The sequence below is a fragment of the Haemaphysalis longicornis genome, unplaced genomic scaffold (genome assembly GCF_048455015.1).
Source record: "Haemaphysalis longicornis isolate Haplotype H1 unplaced genomic scaffold, Haemaphysalis longicornis Haplotype H1 scaffold_10, whole genome shotgun sequence".
Taxonomy (NCBI): Eukaryota; Metazoa; Arthropoda; class Arachnida; order Ixodida; family Ixodidae; genus Haemaphysalis; species Haemaphysalis longicornis.
The window spans coordinates 48815456-48842466 of NW_027526204.1; the positions used below are offsets into that span (position 1 = coordinate 48815456).

The 27011-nt window shown below is 47.7% G+C and overlaps 1 protein-coding gene across 5 annotated transcripts; it reads right to left on the reverse strand.

Annotated features, from left to right (window-relative positions):
• On the reverse strand, positions 1-26655 carry LOC144158480 (uncharacterized). Of its 5 annotated transcripts, none has more exons than XM_077689379.1 (6): positions 25656-26655; positions 23976-24122; positions 23852-23914; positions 17285-17365; positions 13268-13370; positions 1-2021 (listed from the first exon to the last, which is right to left on the reverse strand). In XM_077689379.1, the coding sequence occupies exons 2-6, from the start codon at positions 24076-24078 to the stop codon at positions 752-754; spliced, it is 1620 nt and encodes a 539-aa protein (XP_077545505.1). In that variant the 5' UTR covers positions 24079-24122; positions 25656-26655; the 3' UTR covers positions 1-751. The 5 variants fall into 5 exon arrangements, with proteins under 5 accessions (XP_077545505.1, XP_077545506.1, XP_077545507.1 ...); XM_077689380.1 differs by having other exon boundaries at positions 23976-24138; XM_077689381.1 differs by lacking the exon at positions 17285-17365.
• Between the last annotated feature and the right edge of the window lie 356 nt (positions 26656-27011).

Consider the following 27011-nt stretch of genomic DNA (forward strand, 5'->3'; position numbering starts at 1 on the left):
TGAACTGCAACTGAGTTTAATTTTGAATAGAAAGACAGATTGGGAAACATCCATTAGGAATGGCAACACTACCTGATGTAAACAATTATCTCCCACACTGCCTATTCCTACTGGTAATGCGATGCTAATTGCTGCAGTGGTGTAGCTGTGTGGACATTTTGTCCATATTCTCTCGCACAGCCTCATTTCCCACTCGTGTGTAAGGGCACTTTGCCTTACAAGTATCTCTTGAAGCTGCCTTTAGAAGGTGCCTTTTGTGCAGGGGGGATTAAAATAAATGTGAACAATGGACTACAGCCTCCTATGCATGCTGCACCATCTGGGTGCACTCTCAGTAATCTGTGCGCATGCGTGGCTCTTTCAGAGCACCTGTGGCCACCATTTGAAGAATAGCAAGGTTCTATTTGCAGTTTTCATTCTTCTTCACAGGTTCTGCTTAGAGGGCTTCTATAGGGACTTTGAATGTGGTTTTCCAGCCTTATGTAGCATAACTGCTGAAACTGATAACAGTGGTAATTGTGGAGTGCAGTAACTCATGATAAATTAGCTGTTTCAAAAAGCCCTTGTCATTGTTTCACCGCATGCATGGCCCAGGTATGCTTGCAAGGAATGCTCTTCCAGTGCATAAAACACCCTGACTTTACGCCAATTTGCGATCTGTCACAGTGCATTATGTATGCCAGTGAAAATTTGACCAACCTTTCTGTTGCTGCACTGTCAATGTGACTTACCAGTGTTTATTTTTGACACGTTATGAAGTGGGTGTTTTGCTGGTATGCTTTTTCTCATATGTCTTAAGTGACTGTCTCAAGTGAATGTTGCCAGAGTGCAATATTTCATGCCTTTCCAGGTCAGCCGTTTCAGAAAAAGTATTCGGACAGAATCTGCACATGTAAGACTTCTTACGCGAGTGCACTTTTTCATGCCTGATCAAGTAGCTTTTTTCAATAAAACCCTTCGAACAGATACTACAAACATGAGGCCTATCCCCGGAGTGCACTTTGTTATGTCTGTCCAGGTTGTGTTTTTGAGAAAAAGTCTGCTGACAGATGCCACATACAAAGGGCCTCTCGCCAGAATGCACTCTTTCATGACGAAGCAGGTAAGATTTATGAGGAAAGCTCTTCTGGCAAATGTTACACACATAAGGACCTTTGCCACAGTGGAAGATTTCATGATTAACCAAATAGGATTTTTGCTTAAAGCTTTTCTGACAAATTTTACACACGTAAGGCCTTTCATTGGAGTGCATTCTTTCATGACAAGCCAGTTGGCTGCTAGTATTAAAGCCGCTTTTACAGATGCTACACACGTAAGACTTCTCAGTAGAGTGTATTCTTTCATGAGAAGCCAGTTGGCTGCAAGTATTAAAGACCTCTTTACAGATGCCACACGTGTAAGGCCTTTGGCCAGAGTGCAATTTTTCATGAACAACCAGATGGGACCTCGAAGTGAAGGCCTTGTTACAGGTGCTGCACACATAGTGCCTCTTAGCAGAGTGCAATTTTTCATGACGAGCCAGTTGGCCACTTTTAAGAAAACCTTTATGGCAGATACTGCATGCATAGGGCGACTCAGTAGAGTGCAGCTTTTCATGTTTAAGCAGGAAACGTCTAAAAGTAAAGCTCTTTCGACAGATATCACACACGTAGGGCTTTTTGCCAGAGTGCAGTCTTTCATGAGCCACCAGGCTAGCTTTCTGAGCAAAGACCTTTTGGCAGATGCTACACACGTAAGAACTCTCACCAGAGTGTGCACTTTCATGAATAACAAGGGTGGTTCTGTGAGCGAATTGCTCATTACTGGTGCTACACATGTCGGGATCCTTGCCAAAGTGTATTCTCATATGTGCACTCAGGCTGCATTTTTTAAGGAAGGCTTTTTTGCAAATAGTGCAGATGTGAAGCGTCGTGGTGGCACACCCTTCGCCAGAATTTGTCTGGTGGTTGGACTGTTCACAGGAGAGGCAGGAATACAGCTTCCCTCCAAACAAGAGCTTCTTGCCGTCAGTGCAAAAATTCCTAAGTAGAAGAAAAGAGACAGAATTGGAATAAACTGTGCAGTAATAATAAAGACCAGATATATGTCAACTGCATAACCAAACAAACCAAAATATGCATAGCATTTCGAAAAATGCATAACATTCAGGCACAGAGCACCACTAGACACCAGAGGTCGACGAACTCACTCATGAGTCCACTCACTCAGACTCATTTGGACTCAGACTCACGCGCGAGTTTGAGTTTGAGTGAGCGCGAGGCTAATGTGGCATGGTGAGTTTGAGCTTGAGTGAGTTTGAGCCTAGTGAACCGGACTGAGTTTGAGTCCAATTGAGTTTGAGTACGCCTGAGACCCAGTGAATTCTGAGCCCATTTTGAGTTCTCAGTACATTTTGAGTTTGAATCCATTTTGAGTTCTGAGTCCATTTTGAGTTCTGAGTACATTTTGAGTTTGAGTACATTTTGAGTTCTCAGTACATTTTGAGTTTGAATCCATTTTGAGTTCTGAGTCCATTTTGAGTTCTGAGTACATTTTGAGTTTGAGTACATTTTGAGTTTGAGTACATTTTGAGTTTGAGTACATTTTGAGTGAGTACATATTGAGTTTTGAGTAGATTTTGAGTTCTGAGTACATATGAGTTTTGAGTCCATTTTGAGTTTGAGTACATATGAGTAGCCTAGCAGGCAGCTATGGTTAGCTGTTAAATTTCATGCATCGCTGTGGGCTCGGAATTCAGGTTACCTGCAGGTACGGCACCATTCGCGATCCCCATGATCGGTTGGGAGGGAGGGGGTGTCTGATTTTTTTTAGTTTCTTGTTCAATTTTCATGACCCCAAGCACTTGCTGTATACCAAGTTTTCGCGGCTGGGTGCGTGAGTGATAATTGACTGGTGAGGTCATAAAAAAGGCATGTCTTAACTTTTCCTGCTGATGGATCCACTAAGAGGTAGGGAAAGGGTGGTGGAAAACACACGGCAGCGCTTGCTTGCTGGTTGTTTGCCTGCTACTGTTAACAGCTTGATATACTAGGGGTCACAAAGGAAGAGGTGAGAGCCGGAGGAAAAGGTGGCGGGGGCTGTCCCTTCTGCTGTTTCAAATGAATTAGCTGAATTTGCTGGGCAACGCCCCCTTAGACAGAATAATGACCGCATTAGATTGGGTGAAAAGTCAAACTGATGACGCTAAGGCGTGTAAGGTATCAAATGAAAGGTCCCGATAACGGAATCACGCGGGGTAAATAAAAAAAATGCTTCCTGTTTGTAGTCACCAGGCATTCATAATGAGTCATAGATTGGGTTAAAATTCAAAATGACACTGCGAAGGCATGTGGTGAATCAAATTCAAGTCTCGATGTGGGGAATCAGTCAGAACAAAAATGCGTTTCCAAGTTCATGACGCTAGGGCATGTGGCGCATGAAATTAAAGGTCTCGATAAGGGTAATCACGTGCTTTCTGATTAATATCAAGATATAGTCAAGGTGGGTCGTAAATTTGGTTAAAATTCACAATGACGCCACTGGGTGTGCGGGGCATCAAATTGAAGGTTCCGATGAGGGAAATCACGTGGGAGAAAATTGCGGTATGGCTATATCATGAGATAGTTATGGTTAGTCATTGACTGGTTTACCATTCAAATTGATTCTGCTAGAATGTGATGGGTATCAAATTAATGGTCTTGATGAGCGGAATCACGTAGGAGAAATACAAAAATGCTTCCTGGTTATAACCATGAGGTAGTCATGGAGAGTCTTATATTGGGTTGAAACCCCGATAGGGTGTTTCCCTACACCCCGCTAGGGCGTGTAGGGTATCAAATTTAAGGTCTTGACGAGGGGAATCACGTGGTACAAATAAAAAAGGCTTTGTGGTTCTAATCATGAGATAGTCATTATGAGTCATAGATTGGGTTAAATTCAAGGTGAGGCCGCTAAAGCATGTCGGGTGTCAAATTGAAGGTTTCACATCTGACATTTAAATAATGCGTCCTGGTTACAGTCATGAGAGTCATGGTTAGTTTGACTGGTATGATCCTGCTAGGGTGTGTGGGGTATCAAATTAAAGGTCTCGTCGAGGGGGATCCCGTGGAATAAATATAAAAATGCTTTCTAGGTATAGTTATGAGGATATAGCAAAAGGTATCTTTCTTTAACAGCTGGGTCGGGTTTAACCAAAATTCCTTGCCAACCCGTAAGGCAGTTGTGCTATATACATGTGAAGGTTTGTCCAGAGATGTCCATTGCTTCCTAGTAATAAAAAAACCCTTGTAATAAAAATATTGGTGTCTAATTGGTGAATCATCGAGGCAGGGTGGCATGGGGTAAAAACAAAAGCCATGCCAAGCTCTCGAACCTAAATCACCAGACTCAAAAACTCTCTGCTAATAACTGCCATCCAAACGTTACTTCCTGCTTTTCCTCGTGTCCCAACAAACAAATAAATCGTTCCGACACATGGTGTCGTGGAAATTATGGATGATCATAGGTAACAGGGGGCATCAGAGCTTATCAGAAAGGCGAATTTCACATTTGTTTATGAATAAGCCTTGCGGCCGCGTCCCGAGCTGCTTTACCGCAGAAATTATTTCTCGGACGGTCGCAAGTGGCTTCTGGTTATCCCACGCTATTTGCGCGCAGATATATGCGCTTCATTTCATGACGACCCGAGCTGTGCCCATGCTGGCGTCATCAAGACATACGAGCGACTCCGCCTCCGTTATTATTGGCGTGGAATGTACAACTTCGTACAGAAGTACGTTCGCTCGTGCCCGGAATGCCAACGCCGCAAGTCGCCACCTGCTCGCTCGCTCGCTCCACTGCAACCACTACCTACCCTGCCCGGAAAAACCCTTTGACCGCGTTGGGATCGATCTAATAGGCCACTGCCTTCTACAGCTTCCGGTAACAGGTGGATAATTGTTGTCGTTGACCACCTGACAAGGCATGCTGAAACTGCTACACTGCCCGCATCCACGGCTCGTGACGTCGCCACTTTCCTACTACGTCATTTTATACTTCGCCACGGGGCGCCTCGGGAGCTCCTGAGTGATTGAGGACGGGTCTTCTTATTGGAAGTCGTGAAAGCGCTACTCGCCGAATGTCACGTGGTTCATCGGACAAGCTCATCATACCACCCACAGACGAATGGGCTCACGGAACGATTCAACCGCACCCTGGGCGACATGCTTTCAATGTATTTGTCATCCGACCACTCCAATAGACCTTTCCAGAAACTGCAGCGCCGCTCCTTCCCCTGGCGGGCCCGCGCAAGGCGTCATGGGAACTGCGTGCGCGGGCGGTGCGAGCGGCGACGGTGGCGACGGGGTGCATGGGCGCCGCGCGCCGCGTGCGCGGAGTGAGCCCGTCAATGAAATGCTGTGCTTTCAAAGTTATGTCACGCATCAATTAAAGCATCTTTAAACCATTGAACCCAAAATAAGAAATAAACTCTCATCCTTCTGAAACTGCTGGCACCGCGTGAGAACCTTTCGTCGTCTGCTAGCAACGTCGTCTGCTAGCTTGGAGAGTGGAACCAGCTGCTGCCAGTTGAAAAGCGTCTTCGCGCTTCTGGCTGCCCGCAGGAAAAGAGAAATTCCTCAACACGAGGAAATAGAGAACAAATGTGACACTTGAGCTACCCGAGAAAAATACAAATAACCAGCTCTTGCTTCCGGCAGCCCGCGGGGAGCCGAGTGGGAAAACGAAGAAGCCCATATCATGTGCACACGCTACTCGTGATGCATTTCCGCGTGTGCAAAGCTACACTCGTTTACAGCCTGCCTTAGCGTTTGTAGTTTACGCGATACTGACGATATGGCGCCAAGGAAGCTGCAGGAGGCGGACAAACGTCCTGTGTGCTCGGTTGGGACAACAATACGTTACGAGACCGGCATGTTTCATTGCACAAGTTTCCGAAGGACAAGACAATTAAAAAGGATTAATGGGTTCGCCGGATAAATCGCCAGGGTCGTGATGACCGATTCGCTTTGTGGGAGCCGTCCGAGCATCACAGGATATGTGGAGCCCATTTCAACGCGAGCGGACGCAAATGTTACATGGACCGTATGCGACCACTTTTACACACCAGGTCTTAGCCAAGAGGTGTCCTCCGGTAGACAGGCAAGCCCAGCATTATAACGTAAATTATGTTTTTTATACGTTTTTTTTTGTTTCCTATGCTGCCGCGAAGTGAACGAAACACCGCCTTCCTAAGCGCCCGTCCCGCTTCCAGGCATCCAAGACAAACTAGTGATATGCAGCACTGTCGAGATACTCCTGTCAGCTCAGAGTAATCAACGCCCGTTTTGAAATGAATTTTAGCACAAAGGGCGTAACAGGGCGATAAAGCAATGCTTTCGCTCCAGCAGACAATGATGCGGTTTATCGAGCGACAGCGACTGCCTGCAGCGTGTCTCCTGCGGCATTGTGAGTTCAGCATTTCGACTATTTCTTTTCGGTCGCTCATTGTGGAATTATTATTTCTCACTTTTAAGGTATGGTGTACTTCCTGAGTGAAAACAAAGGAGACAGCTCGTCATAGCTGACCCAGGATTTTTGATCGAAGATGAGCTCCGTTAAATGGTCGGCGTCAACTGACAGTAGCGGAGCAAACACGCACACAGCAGATCGCCACGCTGAGGAGACACGTTGAGCGAGTTATTCGAGAAGTGAATAACTTGAGAATACTACATGTGGTATGTTTTCCCAAATGCGATGGCTGACAAGCCAAACCAGATATGAAAAACTTGTTGCTACCTGAACAACTTAACACATGAACCACTTCTCAATCGATAAGTAAGCGAAATGTCAACTCGTGTTTTGTATTAGCGCCCTCTGAATAGTTTTACCTTTTAGTCGGTATTGGTTAGTTTTGCTAACCGAATAAAAGTGTACGTGTCTTTTATTGCAATGATACCAAACTAGCTGCCTCGTCTTTTTTCGACTGAAATAAACATTTCTATTTTCATATTTACACACAGCCGAAAACAGCAAAAGAGCTCAGGATTGCTCAATGAGACTTGCCACCTCTTAGGCAACAGTACTTGAAGCGAATACAGACATAGTGTAGCATGAATCGATGGGATACACACTGCAACTCCCCAAAATGCAGCAGTTTGTTGGAGAAATGCGGGCTGTGGTAAGAATGCGTAAGTTTGAAAAAGAAGCCAGTTATCAAAACAGCTGTCCAGGATAGCAGATGTTCTGCATGCATCACACAATGTTAAATGCCGAAGCTGCACCGTCAACAAATGCTGCCTCCACAGGCGCTGCCGCGCACGGCACGGTTTGGCACGGTAGAGCTACATGAAGAGCGGCCCGGGCGGCGGCGGCGGCGGCTGCTGCGGCGCTCACAGTTCCCAGGCTGCTTTGCGGCCGCCGTTTGGGGGCGCGCGCAACTTTCCGGAAAGGTCTATTGGGACCTCGTGCTCCCATTTATAACGTACGCCTAAAACACGGCCACACAGGCGACGACGGGATTTTCCCCGTTTTTCTTGCTTTACGGACGTGAGCCGACATGCGCCCTGGATACCATACTCCCTTACAACCGCGATGCCACAGAATACACACCGGTATCACAAATGGCGCAGCACGCCGAAGAATGTCGACAACTAGCCCGTTCTTTTACAACTGCTGACCAACAGCGCCAGAAGCATCGTCGTGACGACTCCACCGGTCCTAAGACGTTTGATCCTGGTTCGCATGTGTGGCTTTGGGTGCCCTGCCCAACACCTGGTCTCTCCCAAAAATTGGTGGCCAAATATCACGGTCCCTACAAGGTCATTGCCTGCACTTCGCCAGTGAACTACCTTGTTGAGCCCATTACTCCGTCCTCGGATCTTCGCCGCCGTGACCGTGAAACAGTCCACGTTGATAGGCTCAAGCCTTACTACGACCCGCTCGTGTCGACATCACCCTAAGTCGCCAGGTTGGCTCCTTCTGCACCGGGGGGTGATTGTAACGAGGGTAATGAACATATACAATAGACGCAACATGCCATCAAGACATCGGGGTATGTGCCTCACCAGCATAGCCCATATAGGATTATGCCCAATCCACACACGGGGATATGCGCCAAAGAGGTGTCAGGGAAGACGATGAACCCCAGGACGTGCATGCGCCAGAAAAGCGCTTGGTGATCGCAATGCTCAGACCTGCGTTATCCATCGGCTTCGCTCCTGCAATTAAACAACCTCAACCGGCTACTGGTGTGTCGGCTGTCTTCTTAACAATATATATATAAAGGAACAAAGCTTCCCTGGACGCCGGTAGAAAATACACAAAAGTTTTCCACCACGGTAAAAAAGAGAACTGGTTTAATAACGTTTCGGCCGAGGAACCGGCCTACGAAGGCCGGTCCCTCGGCCGAAATATATATATATATATATATATATTGGTTGCATTTTCAAAACTCAGACAGCAGCATATCATGGAGCGTTCTTGAGTGTTGGTCACCAGTGAGTCACGCCGCACACACCATAAAAACGTTCTCATTGAACACGTTGTGGATGACCGGCGGGTCACGGCATTTAAAAGATCAAAAAAACTTTTCTGCCTATTTGTAACGCCATGCAACAATAATCATATCACTACGTTTAAGTGGGATGAAGTTATCACATCAGCAACCAGATGCACTCTCACAACTTTCCTGCCACGTAGAAGGAGCACAGGCCGCAACCCACCAGTGACCCACAGTGGAGTGAACATGTTATTTCGCTGGAAACACTTAAGTATTTTCCCACAGGCTGGGAAGGGTGGTAGAATGTGCTGGCATCGATGTTTTTTTTTTGTGAACCAGACCCATAGGTCTCAGCTGACACATGAACTCCAAAAAGGTGACAGACCCCATTCGCTTACTAAAAAAAACTATTTATTCCGTGAAACTGTGATGCCATGTCTGACATCCTGCTCACGTGTAAGTGATTATTTACATCAGATAGGGCACTGCCTAAATGAGGAGTCATGTCATCATTACTCCCTGATAACTGGCACAGGCAATAGTAATTTTGCCATCTTTTAGTGCAAAGTCAAGTGCTCACCCCACCTTACAAAGGCCACCAAAAGGAACAAATACTTGCTAAATACCCAATGAGCAAAACCAAGGAGAATTATGCAATCATTTAGCAAAGACGATTCTGCTATGATTCTTTACGCTTTGTTGCCCATGAGTGTGACTGGCTTCAGTGCTTATCACATGTTCTGTCACTTGCATGGCTTCACATTTTCAATTTGGTGCTGTTAACATTCCTTTCTTTGCTTCTATTTTTGTCTGATATATTACACAGCCCATTTAATATACTTTCATATCGTAGTAAGTGTTGTGTTGTCAAGCTTGGCTTCATTGTTAAGCTTAAAGTTATCATAAATGTGAACCAATCAGGTGAAATCACCGCCTTAGTCTAAAATACATTATGATGTTATTAACTACGATATGCCAATGAAACTTGTTGGCATTTTTGGCATTAGAAAGCTTTTCTGTAATGAAGTCCACATTAGGTGCAAACTTATCTATTGAATCCATGGTTGCACCGCTTCTTTCTATTTTCATTCATACAAATGCATACTCAACTGGCAATGTCGCACTTCATAATTTTTTAATGTGCAAGCGCACACACCTCCTAAACTGAGTTCCCAGAGGGGTAGAAACAAAGTGCTAAAGCTGTGTCAAGGGATAGGACTAGGCAGGCTAAGGACATTGACTGAGAAAGGCGAAGGGCTTAGCCTTTTGCCCTTCACCCTGTAGAGCGAAAAGGAAACACAACATGAGCTATCTAGACAAAATTTGGAAGCAAGCCCCGCGTTGAGTATGTTGATGCAGCTGAATGTAGACACCACAAGGCATACACAATCACCGCAGTAAACCCTGAAAAAATCTATCGATACCGCAACTATCGAGACCCTCAGTCGTGAGACAGCAAAAGAGGCGGCAATGGCCTTAGCACTTTCACTGCAACCCAATCAGTCATTTCGGATTAAAAAATGCAATACAAAATTTCGCCGCCGGCTTAATCTCTGAAGCAGCACTCAAATATGAATCGACATCTCCCTCTGTCCCTTGTAGAACTGGTCGGGACACTGGTGCTTTCTGGCTTCAACAAAAACGAGGCAGCTCACAAAATAGCCTGAGCCTCGCCAACCGTGTCAACTAGTCTATATCCAAATCACAAAGCCAAGTCTGCAAGGGACAGACTCTTGTCTCACAATGAAATTACATATGACTGCCCCTCTTGCCAGGTCTAGCCTCTGGCTGACAAAAAACTAAGCAAGGAGCAAGCACACGCCTGGTGCCTCCTATAAACAAACGCTTCTCAAACCCCCCAAAGCTAACACACATTCGGTCATCAATATTGGGGAGGAGATATTAAAGTGGTGCCCTATACTCGGGAACAAGTTAAGAACGGCACCAGCTCATGTACGGTATCACTCCGCCTAAGCGACGGACCCGGATGTCAACGGGCGCGCGCGTTTTGAAAGGAGACTGCCACGAATGCGTGATATCGTCTGCCTTTTCTCACGTAGTTTGTTTGCCGTCGCTGCAGTAGTTTATAAGCATATTAGGTCCAAAAAGATACAAAAACGGCTCGTGCCATGTTCAAAATATTCCCAGTAACGCGCTACTTGTGCTGCGCGGAGTGACATCCGGCTGCGGTGATGAGGCACAGCGGCAACTTCGGTGCCGTTCTTAAGTTGTAACCGAGTATAGCGGCGCTAATGCGAAACTGCATAGAGAAGAAACAAAGCAGACAATGCAGGCTTTTTCCCATGGGGGACGGGGTGCCTTATATTTCTGGAAACAAATATTTAGCAACATATACAATTCCAGGGAGCCCTTTTGAGTATATGTTGATCTGAAAGAATTAAGGCAACTCTGCCCATCACCCGAGAAGATTCTGCTGGCTAATTTACAGCGTTTTGTCTGAACGAAAACACCATGCACTTGGGATTCCAGCGTCCTTCTACGAGAGCAGCCACACTCAGCAATTTTTACCATGCATGAGTAGAGAATGCGCCCAACTGCTCCATGAGAAAACATTCTAAAAGAAAAAACACAAGAGCAAAAGCAAAGTCTCCAATATTTAGTTCTCAGCGTTCGAATTAAGTTCATGTTTCATAAGAAACTGCATTAGCGTCCGTGTACTGGTTCACTGTTTGGTGCAAAACGTGGTCTTCCACACTCAACATGGTCGCACCCAGAAGCTGCTAAACGTGCCAAAGTTAAAATACCATCACAGGTTCTTTCAGACGCTATACATGCCAATACGTGTGCACAAACCATAAACGCATGAAAAGAAGCTTCGCCAAGTTCGCTAATTGCGTGTGGCCAGCCTGCTTTCTCTTTGAACGCCATTTCTTTGGTGCTGCCGTTCATGAGAGGGAAAAAAAAGAGCAGTATCCTCCTGCATTGTTGTCTTTGTATTGATTCCGACAGTCAAATAAGTGCAGACTGCTGTGAAAGAAAAAAACAAGGGAGGGGGAGGCAGCTAGCTTCCCCCTCTGAAAGTTCCCTGCCTCAAATGTTATTCGTCTTTCTTTGTTTTGTAGGCATTTATTTGCAGGCAGAGCCACGGGTGGCATGACTGTCTAGACCAGTGAGCGTTAGGGTCGCGGCGACAGCTTGTGTCTGAAACGTACTGGTTTTCTCTCGACGTGCTAAGGCTGCGCAAGGTGTGCGCTTATTGCCGGTTGAGTTAGCTGGCCTGTGTAGGTGTGAAGTATGCCCATTTCGCGGTTTTCCTTCGATTTCCTGTGCTTGATCCATCACTGTCAACGTGTCAGCTTGCCCGTCTTATATGCGCTGCTGTTTCTCCGTGACGTCTAATGACCATTGGATACTTATGCGCACAATAGTGTGATACGTGCAGCGCTGCCTATTTTGTGCGAATTACGGTTCGTCGTCCGTGCTAGGAGCCTGTTTTGCGTTGCTACGTGTGAGTACCGCGGTCCTGACTGCTACGGAACTGGTGCAAAATTGAAAAGAAATCTTTTTGTTTAACCGTGTTATGTTCACTCTTTTGTATGTTTGTAGAGCCGTATCCTGGAATTTTTTTCATCAGAGCTTTCATTGGAGCATTGCAGCTGACCGGCGCTAAGTGGCTTGTACGCGTTTTTGATGGGATGATTGCGTTTTTAGACCCCTGTGACGTGCACTGTTTGTTTTGAAGCGAAGGTTCCTAGCGAAAAAAAAAACATTTTGAGAGCAGCTTTGTTCAGCATGTTAAAGTTTCATTTTGGTGTAGCGTGCACTCTGGGGTATCGGTCATCTTCGTAAGTGGTGCCGCATACATTGCCGCATTGACTCGCAGATCAATTTGTAGGTATAGAACTTAAAAGCTACCTACACACAGTGTTCACTAAAAGCGACCTAGGGTAAAACTTCTTTTGTCTCTGGTAAGGCCGAACATTCAAAGCGAATTCTTGAAAAACTTGTAACTTTCGGCGGCTTGTATCCCCCCGGGTAGGCTGTCCGACGGAACACCTGTTCTTTTAAGTCCCTGTCTTTTCACGGCCGCGAACGATTGTAAAGCCTTTTGGGTCGGCTTTTCATGTCTGTTGCAATTTCTGTGAGCTAATTACCATTTCCGCCTGAGATGTGCCGAAACACACTGCGATGTTGTGTCCACTGCAGACCAAGTCCAACGTTCCTTCAAAAGTTCAGCTTTGATATACATACCTTGTGTTGGGTTTCAGGCTGCGAAAATCGATGCAATGCAAGTTGTGTATACTGTAGATTTCCATTGCCCCACTGCGCATAATTTCGCTGTGCATTAAATAAAACTTGTTTGACCGACTAGTTCCCTATACAAACCAATGTATTTTTGTCGTCTGTTTCCCCTCTATAAAAATATTGCCGTTGTGCCCCCTAGCTAAGTGATGCCACCTATAGGACGATCTCCTCGCCAGTACCCACCCCTGATTTCCCCCTATGCGGCACCCCAGCCAATCTACCACACATAATATGGGCCTGCCCTCAATGTAAGTTTCCCCTATTCACATCCAACGAGCAATGGGAAGTGGCAATGCATAGCCTGCACCCAGGTGTGCAAACCACTCTGGTCACGAAAGCAACCAACGTCGCCACCCGGTCTATGCCCACAGCCACGAGTGTCCTCTGACCCAAGCAGATGCTCAATAAAATGTGTTTTCTGTTTCTCTTGTCAGTGTCCTGTAGGCACCACACCTCCTGCACTCAGCAACACGAACGCCTGTTTTAGGCCTGAGGTTACCACAGTGTTTGTGTTCCACAAAATACACTGCAAGCATTGCAACCTACCCTGTGTTGCCAGAACGTGGGCGGCAGGAGCAAGTGCGAAGACCACCTTCTACCGCAACCTCAGCACCATCTCCGGAAACAGAGAACTTCTCCAAGACACAACCTTGGAGCAAAAAAATAAAAGAATGGTTAGCAAATGCCCATATTTTTTATCCAGTGTGGCTTGATAAGAGATATTCAACTTTATGCACGATTTTACTTTAACTGCAAGATATTATAACAATGTTTTACTGTCAGTGAACTTTAGTAACCAGTTACCAGAGAAATATGAACAAAAACATTAAAGAATGCTAGCAAATGCCCATATTTTTCCTCCAGTGTGGCTTGATAAAGGATATTCAGCTTTATGCACGATTTTACTTTGTCTGCAAGATAATATAACAATGTTTTACTGTCAGTGAAATCCACTCACCAGTGACAGAAATATGAAGCACAAAACTGCAGCTTAAGGACAGCCATATGTCATTAGTTTTCATGTGGCAAAATTATTCTTTCAATTACGAACAAAATACTGGAGCCTAATTAGGTAATATCTTACGGATCGTTAAGAGGTTGCTTAGACAAATATTCTTAATAAATGGTATGGATTTGTAGCTTAGGACCCATTATGCATGCTCATGCTGTTTATATTATTGTAAATATTGTAAATACTGTAAAAAGGTGAGGGAAGAATAACAAGTTACAAATTACTTTTATATGTTGTGGTAATTCATGCCAACATTTATTAAGTGCACCTACACTCCTCCAGAGCTTTTTATGAATTTCATTAATACGGCAATCCCAAGTAAGATTGGTAGAGAAATGTACACCTAGCTTTTTCATGTACTTGACTTCAATTACGCCTTCACCAAGGACAAGATTTGGCAAAATAACCATTATGCTTTTTGGTCTAAAAAGTATGGCTTTTGTTTTTTGTTCAGAAAATTGTTAAAAAGATTTGCTAAATGTTCGTCAGATACACTGTCACCATTGAGGCAAATGAAACCAATTTGGTTAAGCCCGTGCATGCGTCCCAGTACTGAGTCTATTTTCTTCTAGGTAATATCAGGCCTGCTTTTATCTATAAGCAAATAAGTTAGAATATGCAAGAGAATAGAAAAAGGTCCCCAGCCGTTAGGAAAGCTCGCCGCAGTAAGGTTGAGCAAGTGGAGGAAATGACCCTGAATGCGATAATGGTGAACGGCCTGTTCCTGCTACAGCTAGTGTTCTGGGTGACTAGGTGGCAGCACATAACCCACAGTTGGCGGGACTACCTCGGTTTGCGACCGTTGAGCGAATTCACGATGGACTAGCACGGTGACACTGACGTTCCTATGGCCCTCAAACTTCAACAACTTCGAGATCCAGAACTGCACTGTCCAGTGGAATGAAGTCTACCACATGTAATCGGGGAGTCATCTTCACCCTGTTGTGAATGTCGAAATTTATGCATTCTAGTAAAGCAGTGTGTTCTAAGCCATGGTGAGCTTGTTGAAGCAGCTGTCCGTTGATACAGCCTCGGCGAAACTTTCATCTTTCCTTCCTTTTTTGGGACTTGGTTGCTTTTGGAGCAACCCTAGTGAAGAAGCAACTTCTGAAGCCGTGCTACAATTGCCAGAAATGTGAAGCAGTGGTGACCAGAACAAGATGGTGTTGACGCCGCCTGCCTTTGAATTGAACCTCATGCCATCGTTGACCGCAACATGCCATCTGCTTCGAGATAAGATGACTCGCCGCCCAAGGTGATCCGACTTAGCAGTCGCGACAACATTGTGCCTGCTTCCTGTACTAACACGTCCTCATTTGTGTCGGCGGACCTCAAGTGCATGATGAAATGTTCACGATGGTATCTCTACACCCACTTTTCCTCCCCTGTGACTTCTGCCGTTTCTCCCCTACTGATTTTCGTAACAAAGTGTACTTTTCAGTGAGTTGGTAGTTCAGTTGGAAAAAAATAGCTATAGAGCAAATAGAAACTAGTTGGACCGATGCAGCAATAGAAAATGATTGCAGAAAAACGACTTGAAAAATATAAAGCCAAATAATACTAACTCTACAATGTTAACAACACTAGTACATGCCACAAAGAACCGTTCATATGTTCTTTGTGACACATGGCAATGCCCCAGGGTGGCCGTAAAGCCATAAAAAAAGCCATGGACGATAACAGATAAAGAAGGCCATGTCTACAGATGCGCAGACACATCGCAGCAAACTCAGTTTACAAACGGGTTTGACTTGGATGTTTAAATAAAGGTGACACTAGACACAAGTTTATTTTCAGTTTCGGTTTTGCACCAGAGAGAAGTGCTACCACACATTTTCGAAATGCCCCTTCGGCGCACATTTGGAGCAAAAATTCCTTAAAACGACCATTTGGAGCAGCATGGAGCAGAAGTTTCATCTTGGAGCAATTGGAGCAGCACTTCTATCCCTGGGAGTGCATTCCTGAGCAGCTCACAGCCTTCCGGCGGCACCGGGATGCGACGGACTTCATTGCCAATGTGGTGGCAGTGCTGGACTATGCCTTACTAGCAGGCATGTGGCAGCCCTGGTGCTACTAGATGTCAATGGTGCCTTCGAAAATCTGCAGCATCCCACCATCTCACTGGCCATGGAGGAGGCAGCCATTGCGGGCAAGCTGGGGGGCTCTATCGAGCCATTCCTGATGGGTCACAAGTCACGGGTGAAGGCGGGCAGTGCCCTGTCAGCGCCTCGGCCAGTGGACGAGGGGTTCAGTCAGCCCCTTCCTCTTACACCTGGTCATCGCCTGCCCAGACGAGGGGCAGAAAGGGTGGACATGTCTGTGTATGGCGACGATGTGGCTCTGTGGGCACTGCGACCCGAGGTGCGCTGCCAAGGCGTCGTTTTGCAGCTGCAGGCATCCCTAGATGTGGTGCAGGCGAAGCTGGCCAGCTGTCGGACAGAAAGACGGAGGCTATGCTGGTGCACCCGGACGGCCAGTCCATACCTGCCAACCTGAGGACTTCGAAATTCGGGAGGTTCACAGCGAGGGGAGGGAGGGCATTTTTTTTTAATGCAGCACATGCGATGTCTAGTCTACATACAAAATTCATGTTTCGTTTTTAACTAGGTCTTATGGCCACACTGATGCCGCACATACCAGGCCATTTTTCTTTCCACGCATTACATTTGCATTATCAGCACCAAATTCAGTGCAATTAGACGCAGGTATATCAAGCGAACGCAACACGTCGAGAACGAGGTTGTCAATTTTTAGGCCAGTAGTAGCCTCTCCTCGAAGTTCTTGCACGCACAAAAATTCCCCCGCATTTCCCCGAAGGGGAGTATGAGGAAGTGCGAAGCACGGGGTGATGCTATGTGGGGGAGTTTGTTGAAGTTTGGTGGCATTTTGCCCGTTAGTTACATTAACACCCCCTCGTGATCACGTTCGGCTTAACACGTCTCGTTTGTCCCTCTGCGGAAATCTTGGTGAATTAACGTGTATGTTCGAGAGATGTTCGAGAGGGAATGTAATCACGCACACATACACACACACGCAAAGTAAAGTGAAACGACAGTATTTATTTCAGCACTTGTTTGTGTTGTCGTTGTATGCGACGGTCATTACGACCGCCTTGTGGTCGCTAAAGTGGACCGTTAAGGGTTGTTGCAGCCGCTATAACGCCGCTGAGTCGCCAACGCACGCCGCTGACGACGTAGTTTGAATGCGTTAAAGCTATAAGGCGCGTTACTAACACTGATATCAGCGTCGCGTCCGTGGCTTAGTCGGTAGAGCGTCGCGCTGCGGCCGCAAAGTCCTCGGATCGAAACCTGGCGCCGGATGCTGTTTTTTTTTTATATAGTGTAGTGGCCTGGCTGGCGCGCCGAGAGAGGGTGTTGCGAGCTGGAGAGTAGTAAAGGGGCTTTAGGAGAGTAGGCGAGGGGGGAGAGGAGGCGCTATGCGAGCGCCCTCACACGTCGGAAATCCGGCGCCGTTGCTAGGCTGCGGACGGAGGACGGCGGTGGAAGCAGGAGTAGGCCCAACTAAGAAGTGCTTCGCACTTAAAAGCTTACGTTCAACCCGTCCGCATTTCTCTGCGTAGTAGGTCGCCACGACAGGGTAAAGCTGCGATGAGGTGGGGTTGCTGCCGTCAACTGCAAGCGCAAAAACACGACGCTTCAGGCTTTCCACCACTGCACCTTGCACCTCTGTAGCCATTTCACTGACAATGGCAGTTGTCTTTGTTCTGCCGCACCCGTAGCGCTTCGCCTCTTTACACTTGGGAAACATCTTGCACAGAAGTTCCACAACGTGATCACTCACGCTGAGCGGTAAATTGTGCGCGATAAGAAATCCAGTGAAAAGGCACTCCGCACGCACAGCACTGTCTTCATTGCTGTTGCCAAATAAGTTGCTCACAGTCCTCTGCTTCTCAGCAGCACGAAGGAAGCTTTGGTACTTAGTAGTCGCCAAATGCACTCTTAAGACTCCCTTACCGCCGTGGGCCACGGTCGCGTAGCACGTGCAAGTTGTGCAAAATCCGAACTGTTTCCCTTTCCTTGACGGCACGAAACATGGGAATTCCGAATTGTAACACTTCAAGAAACATTGTAAATACTTCTTGGGTTTCAAGGATGCCATGATGTCAAGAAAGCTGTGAAAAGCAGAATGTTACTACGGTCAGTCCTCAACGCATTGTCCCGACCACAGGTGAACAAAGTTAGACATGTACACTCTGAGCACACAAACGGCTTGAATTCCCATCCGAACTTCGGCTAGCTACCCAGCTCATGATGTTAATTGCAATGCGACTGTGCTGCATAACGCCGTTCTTTTTTGTTTTTGTTTTTGAGATGGGAGTTGGAGCTGTTTATCGGGAGATTTATGGCTGTGCCCATACAACCGGGAGAATAGGTAAGAAATCGCGAGTCTCCCGGGTAAATCGGGAGAGTTGGCCATCACAAGGCCAGGTGCGAGGACATCGACGGCATGCAGCTTAGCTGGAAAACCAGTGTGCACTACCTAAGGCTCACACTGGACCACTGCATCAACTTCTGCCAGGCCATCAAGGAGCTCCAAGCCAGGGCACAGACACAGATTGCCACTGCGGACGTGTGGAAGGTGGCTGCACAAGACAGTGGCTGCTCGCAGTGAATGCCCCTGCAGCTGTACACTGCCTCAGCCATGAGGCTCCTCATGTAAGTGCTGCTGCTGGTCACCCTGCGCACGCCCAGCTGGCAGCAGCTGGAGAGTGACCACCGCAGGGGCGTCCGCATCTGCCTGAGACATCCTCGAGACTCGCAGTGCCAGAAGACACTGGGTGAGGCGGTGGCATGAACATTCCAAATGACGGTGGAGCAGCACATCCGGCGCCACATTGACCAGCTGTGGTGGGCCAAGGGGGGCAGCCCCCTGCTGTAGCAGCAGCGCACTCATTGCCACTCGCGCAAGGGCGCATCTGACCCTGTATGAGTAGGTGGTGGACCCCCGGGACGCAGCCCCCCCAGCGGCCACCCCTAGTCTGGTGGCCAAGGTGCGCATGCAGATCCCGGGACTGTACAGCAAGCAGCGGACATCGCACTGCAGGCAGCTACAACTGGCCTAGGCAGTCGTCTGGGGTGACCGGGAAAGTCACACCCTGGCCTACACAGACGGCTCCGTGTCAGTGGCAGGGTTCGGCCACAGCGGCAACTGTGCTGGGGGAGGCCACCATGCAGGGCTGGCTGAACAATGCCGTGTCATCCACTATACCCGAGCTGGTGGGCGTACACCTTGGCCGCGACATGCCACTGAAGCTGGAGCCACACCCCGATCACTGCATCATGCTGTGTGATTCATGGACAGCCCTGCTGCGGATACAGGAGGGCAACCTGTGCTTACTCGTGGTGCGGGCCTGTGCGAGACAAGGCAGCACGGCTGTCTGAACAGGGTGCTCGCCTGCGGCTGCAGTGAGTGCCATACCACCTTCACACCCAGCGGCACACATAGGTCGGCGTACTCACTCGTGAGTACAGTCATTTGTACTCAAACTCACATGTGAGTACGATGATGAGTGATCACACACCCAGAAAAAAACTGTGAGTACGATGACGAGTGAGTACAGGGGTAAGTCCACTACTCATGAATACAGTACTCATGAGTACACTACTCATGAGTGTGAGTACTCATGAGTACAAAATTCATGAGTATGAGTACTCATGAGTACACAGTACTCATGCGTACACAGTACTCATGAGTACACAGTACTCATGAGTACACAGTACTCATGAGTATACAGTACTCATAAGTAGAACACTCATGAGTACAATACTCGTGAATACTGTGTACTCATGAGTATTGTGTATTCATGAGTATATGCACTCCTGTGTACAGTAGTGCAAACAAGTTTTATCACGAGCTCGAGTCTGGACGCGCGTGTCCCGGTCCCTGTTTGGCGCTGTAAGCGTTTTTCGGCGGTCGCTCGCAAAGGGGTCACAGTGAAGAGGGAAAAAGGAGGGGGTGAGGGCCCGGCGGGAAACGCGGCCGCAGTTGCTCTTCTCTGATGGGACTTGTTGACTGCCGCAGTTATTTTTGTTGACGCGGCCTCTGAACGCGTGGCGGCTTCATTGCGCTTGCTCCCTTCCAATTCTTTTAGGGGAGAGGCGGTGGAGGCTGCTAACAACGCACGAACTAGGCGTACTGAAGTTTCTCTTTTTCGGTCTTCAGAAGTTTCCGTAGACGCATGTCACGCTGTGTAGTCGTTTCGTGAGCTGAACCGCTCATTTCAACAGTCGCAGTTAATTTACGTAACTCGCGTCAAACCGACTGCGTGGTTTGTAACGTTAGCTGTGCGTATTCAAGCGAAAGTTTGGCTGATGTACGTGCGCCCATATGGTTTTATTAGGTTCCCGTTTTGAAACATTTTGCTCAGGTTCGCTAGTAATATGGTCTCGTGTAGTGCCATTTCCAAGTGAGCATATAGCCCCACCGTGCACTACAGCGTGCAGGCGCGGCGGTGGAATTTGCCCCAGCAACGGAAATAAAATATCCGAGTACACCTAAGCACGTTTGTGAGTTGTGAATCGGACATCATATCCAGTTCAACGCGTGCGGCGCCTTGTTTAGCCTCGCATATTTTGTCGAAGAGCTCTGTCATCTTGCCGCTGGAGGAGCGTTTTGCTTTCGAATGGCTTTACTTTCGAGTGGAAACCCGATTCGCCGCTTCTCGTTTATGCCACCGTGTAATGAGGGCGCTGACGATGATGGTGAATTTCGGTGGTTGTTATTCCCCTACCTTCACTACTGTTTACAGGCGGGGCGACCACCCCTCGCTAGCAACTATACTGCGGAGTTTAAGCTCGCACTGTGAGTGGCCTCGTGAAGGAATTGTTTTGAATTGATGAACGCCAACGCCAGACGCCGGGATTGCTGCTTAAGCTCCTATCTTGGAACGTCTCGTAAAACATGTGGATTGCACATAACGACGTCACCGCACTTTTTGATCGATCGCTGTCAGCTTCACCGGCGTTGCTCGAGATAAGAGCTGCAGATTTCCACTGTGCAACCAACCTACCAACACGGCAATACACTGACGTCAGTGCAAGCTATCACGCCTTCGAAAAACGCGTGTACAAACTTTGTTCTCGAGTACACAAAGCACGGCAGAGCAGTTCTACGTTGCTGTAACGGCTGCCAAGTACCGGCAGCAACTGAGTGCACTGCGGCCCTCGACTGCGACCGTACCCTCTCCACCCCCCCCCCCGAACACACACACACAGACTGTTGGGACTGGGCCAGCGCACGCGGTTCAACCCTACCGGAAAGTACGAGCTCTCCGACACCCGCTGCTCCCGCTCGAGTCCAGCAGACGAACGACATGACACTCGTGCAAGTAGGTCCGTCAACGAGCAAAGACACGGCCAGCGCACGCGGCATGTCCGAGCCAGAATTAACAAGATCACCGGCACCCGCGCTCCGATCGAGACTCACACTACAAACACCATTTCGTACAAGAGGACGCAACCGCGAGCAAGCGAACTCGCGATAAACGGATCCTGCTTGTATGGGAGAGATAGCGATATAGCATTCTCGAAACAACAGGCAAATAACGAGGTCTTGAGCGACGACACGGACACGGCAAGAACGGCAATTAATGAACCCGATCCAGACGAAGCATCGAATGCCCTGACGATGAAGTCACGCTTGCGACGCCGAGGAATGTGGGACCGAACGGACGGCACGAACTACGTCCGCTTCCCCACCACAGCAGTTTCACTTCCGAAACAACCACAACGACTGCGAGCACGGAGCCGCAACAACTTTGACTGATCAGCCATGCCACCCTACGAAAACGCCCCGCTACCGCACACTACACGAAAAGCCGAACGGCTCCCGCACCATACGCAACGCACGCGTCAATTCAAGCAACGTCCTCAACGCGCCGAACTATGCCATCCCTACACAGCGCAGCTCGCCACCGGACAAACCAGACGACTACGCTCCCACATGCATCAAGCACGCGATGAGGTACACGAACACAATGGCCGACGGAAGCGGCGCAACCAACGCAACGCCGTAAACACTGTCAAGTTCAGGTCTGACGAATTCCACGGCACACACACAATAAAATCAAGCAGATTTGAAATTCACCGAAACTCAACGAGACGAACACCCTCTTAACGAAGTTTCTAGTATCTGGAACAACAAAAAACAAACGCCAGCATCGAGCATCTGTGAACAAGCGGACAGTGATCTGGATACCAACGGACGTCAATCTACGCGAAAGCTTCATTGTGCCTGGGGGCAGGCGCATTTCGGATTCAGAGCACGATTAGGATACGTATCAGCGCGCCCGGAAACGAAAACGGGCGACAAAAGCTGCCACCCGAAGACATGCACAAAAACGCAGTTTACGGCCACGGCCGCACCGACAAGCCCCGAGCTCCCCTGAGCCCGACCCGGCCTGAGAACAAGACGAGACGCCAGGCGCCACGCGAGTGCTTACGTTCCGTTTCGCTTTCTCACATGTACAGTGTACTTGCCTTCGGACAGTAAGTCGCCCAACGACAGTGCACCGCGTCAGACGTTTTCTTCCTCTGTCCTGATTTATATGTAACCTGTGTTTTTCTAATCAATTAAACAATTTATTTTTTCTACTTAGTCTTTCATTCGAGCTACAACCTAGCTAACAGTGCAGATAAGTTGATTATTCGTGAGTAATACAAATGAGTACTCATGAGTACTGATTGAGTACTCATGAGTGCAGAATGAGTAGTACTCATGAGTGCAGAATGAGTAGTACTCGTGAGTGCAGAATGAGTAGTACTCGCGAGTGCAGAATGAGTAGTACTCATGAGCAGTAGTACTCATTGAGTACTCATGAGTACAGAGTGAGTACTCATGAGTACAGATTCAGTACTCATGAGTACAGATTGAGTACGAATACTCGTGAGGACAAATGAGTTTGAGTACAAGTGAGTACGATTACAAATGAGTATTTGATGAGTGAGTACGAGTGATTTTGTGAACAGACGAACTTTTTGAGTCTGAGTTTGATTGAGTACAGCGTAAATAAAAAAAATGTGATTGAGTTTGAGTGAGTTCTTTCTGTTTTGCCGACCTATGGCGGCACAAGCAGCACCCAGATCCATGGATGGCTGCTGGAGAGACCCCACCACCTGTCCAGGCCATACGGTTGCCACGTCAGCAATGCTTGGTTGTTGTGCGACTTCACATGGGTTGCGTGTGGATGGCCGAGCGAAAGCACCGCCTGGAGCCGATCGATGACCTGTCGTGCCACAGCACTGCCAGGCAGCCGTACACACACAGCCGCATTTGGTCTTTGAGGGCCCTCAGTTTGTGGCAGGGAGGGCTGAACTGCTGGCCTCCTTCAGGGGGAAGGGCTCGGCCCTTTGAAGAGATTTTGTCGCAGCTTGCAGTGCCAGAGAGCAGGACGGAGCCCATGAGGCCTTAGGTTCCCACATGGACACCTCAAAACTCCTCCCCGCGCTCCGCTTTCTCCATGGTTAGCAAACTGGACTGTGGCCGCGTTTCTTTTGTGTGTTTGTTTGTATTGGTAGTTTTTGTTTGTTTATTTTTAGCGTATAGTCCGGAATATACATCATCTCCCACTCTTTCTTCTCCGTTTCCTGCATGCATGTTTTCCCCATCCCCCACACTAGCACGCATTCCAGAGTCCATCCTTAGGTGAGACAAAGTACGTCTGCTAGTGGACTTTCCCTTCCATGGTAACAATAAATTCATTCTTTCGTCTTCCATTTATCAGGCTAGACTAAGCGAACTTTAAACAATGAATAAATTAAAAACTTGTCTTTTTTGTAACCTGAAAACTGTTCACACAAAGGCACATTGCAAACCTGTTATTTTTTTAGCTAAACACATCACTCTTAGGATCTGTAATCACTACCCTGAAATTGTTGCGACATCTGCTCACATGAACACCGGACCTTTAATGAACACATCTTGTAAATTTCCAACCTCATAATATCAGCGGCATGCTTAAAACCACTGGTATTCCTCAGAAAGAATAAACCTTCATAGCTTGTAGACAACGCCATGAACAAAGCATAAAAAACTGATACAGCCGTGTTTCCACTGTACACTAGAACGCTCATATGAGAAGCAAAAACATGAACTCTAACCTGGAAATTTCTTTTCGGTTTGGGAGCTTGCACTGATGAGCAACGGCGGAGCGCACTGTGTACCTGCAAAGAAAATTAAGTCCATAATGCAGACGCAGAATGCCACATCAAATTGGGGAAGTACCTCTGACACTCGTAGTAACAGTGGCTTGCGTCTGTTGGCTACAGGATACAACCCGGCTGGAGGCTGCACCCACAGACATTGCTGTAACGCAGCCCTCGGGCATCGAGGATGTTGCACACAGTACGCCTGCTGTCGGTGTTCTGCCGTCTGGAAGCAAGGCACACTATAGAAAATTTTAAACACACGCAAGACTAAAAGGATCTGCTGTAAGCCCACTGCCACCTTCACATCCGACAGATGACGATGTAGAGCCCATTGATATGCCTTCGGCAGACTACTGGTGAAACAGTTGCTTCGTTCCATTATCCTAGGTGCAACTCCAAACTGCGTCTAATCAGGCGGTTTTACTTTCATTTGGACGGATGTATACAAACTTTACGTCGGCTCCGTCGGACGAAGGCTGTGTCTAGCGTTTCGTCCAGACGGAACGGCAACTGTCACTCAAAGTTCCGTCCAGAGGAAACAACTCGCGTTGAGAGCAGTCTCTCTTGATTTTTACCCAACCGGCCAAACCGCTACCGCTCACTGACTAGCCAGAATCACTGATAATTATTAATCATTATTAATAATTACAGATGATCGGACTAACTCTAGCTCTATCCGAGCGGATCTCCAAGCCGCCACCCGATGCCCGCTTCACAATATTTCAGCGAGAGCAGTCGGTCTTGATTTTTACCTAACCGGCCAAACCGCTTCCGCTCACTGACTAGCCAGAGTCACTGTTAATTATTAATCACTGGTAATAATTACAGGAGATCGGGCGTAACTGGCGATGGCTACGTCGCCCTTGGCTCCAGTGAGCGGGAGCGGTTTGGCCGCTTGAGTAAAGTAAAAAATCGAGACGGACTGCTCTCACCGCGTGAATTGTAAAGCGGGCGTGAAGTTTTCCGGTTACAAAACGCTAACCACGCGGCCACACACATACACAAAAAAAAAAAACAAAAAAAAAAACACGGTGCGAGAATCGAACCGGGGACTACAACGTTTGTAGTCAGCAGCAGAACCACTACACCAAATCTCATGACGAGAAACAGCGGCTAATCGGCTGGTTTTGATTTGGCGTTCAGTCTGAACGGAACTTTAGCAGTTATCAGCGTTCCGTCTGGACGGAACGCTAGACACTCTCTTGGACGAAATGCTAAGTTCTCAGTTGAATTCCGTCTAGACAGAAGGTTACCCGCAGTGCTTCGTTCCATCTACACGAAAATTTAGCACGGGTACATCGTTCCGTCTGGACGGAATGCTAGACACAGCCTTCTCGGCATACCACGAGCTTTATTGCTAACATCCACACGAACATGTGCATCGCAGTCCAATCAAATAGACTGCGGTGTCAGTGTAACAACATGCATTTTTAAGCCGCATTTTTTTTTCTGACATATCCTTTCTTTTCTGGGAGTACACTTTTTAGCGCAGAGGGTTTTTTTTTTTCGCGACACCGAAGGCCTATGCGCGGTCTCTACAACGGGCGGCGCCCAAGCTCACAGCGCAGCAGTTACTTTTCGCCACCGCTCCCACGGTCCGCTAACTTTAGCCCTCGGCTGTACCTCGCGCACGTTGCCTAGTACAATTAGCGGCGCGGTTGCGCTTACACTCCAGCGTATCTCTCACAGTGCTATTTACAAAGTCGGCTGCAAATAACTGTAGCAGGTTTTCCGGCTAAGCGTCGAGTACAGTTACCTGAATTCGGTACTCCACGGAAGGCCCAGTTCCAGGCGTAATCACTTTTACACCACGGCCGACGCCCGATGAATCGGGATGCTGCTATAGTAAGCGCGTCACTTCACTCAACTGCAAATAAACTGATGTCGCAGGGTGGCCTTCGATGGGAGGACAACAGATTACTTAGGCAGGTGACACGACGACCACGGCGAACGAAGAACGACAGGCCCTTTCAGAAACTGCACGGCAGTCCACATCGGTGTGTCAGCAGTGGCTCCCGAGGCGTCTTCACGGGCACAGAAAACACGAGTTTGGCTGCGGTTAAGCCCCGTATCATGAGCTAATTACCTAACCTTTTCGCCGAGAAGTTGACGAACGCAGAAAGTATTACGGCCTAATGCATTATACATATGCCAGCCGCATCTGGTTAACGTAGATGGAAAGCGTTTGTCGCTGCGCGGAGCCACGTTCTATAAGTTTTTGATGGCGATGCTGATCCAGATGTCTGCTTCAAGCTGAGGCATTTGAGTGGTTCGCGGTGTCGTCTGCTATGCGATGGCTCCAAACTTTTCCTCGCAAAACCACGCAAACGGACGAGTTTATTTGGCAGTGAAAAAGACACACGTGTAATGTGTGGCACCGCAGAATTACTAGGCCGCGTTTATTGTGCCTTCCCCACAGGAACAACCCCTGTCCTTGGATTTACAATGCCAGTTCCACAAGCATTCAGTAGCCCTTTTACCCCGTCTTCTAGTTGTATACATAAAGGGAGAGTCGCCACATCTCTCTAGACTATTCCCAGTTCTGGTTAGAGCCATAGCGTATCATATAAACTCTATGATTAGAGCAGTCTGACTTGACTTATACTTGATTTTACGTTACCCAACCGCGGTTAAACCACCGACTAACCGGAGTTCAAGATACTTAATTATTACTCCTTTGGTTTGCGTTTCGTAGATACCTTAATCTTTTTTAGCAGGACTTTCGTCCACCCGTATCGTCTTTATAACTTTCTATCATATAGTTTTATAATTACCAGTAAATCGGGTTTCTCAGTGAGCGGTAGTGGTTTGGCCACGTGAGTAAAAACCGAGACAGACTGCGCACAGCGAATCTGTGACATACCCTGTTTCTGTGGTTTTCGGGGCAGGGTAGATTGTTCAATGGTTATACCTGCCCCAGCCGATTTATTTTGTCTTAAACAGATTAAAATTCCGAGCGAAGTTACGGCGGTTAACCAGGTACGTCGATTAACTTCACGCACCCTTTTGAACGGTTTGGGGCAAAATAGACGGGCTTAGGCCATCGAGCAAGCGTTTCCAAATGATCCCATGCCCCGGAAATAACACTATATACTGATGGCAACGGGAGTAC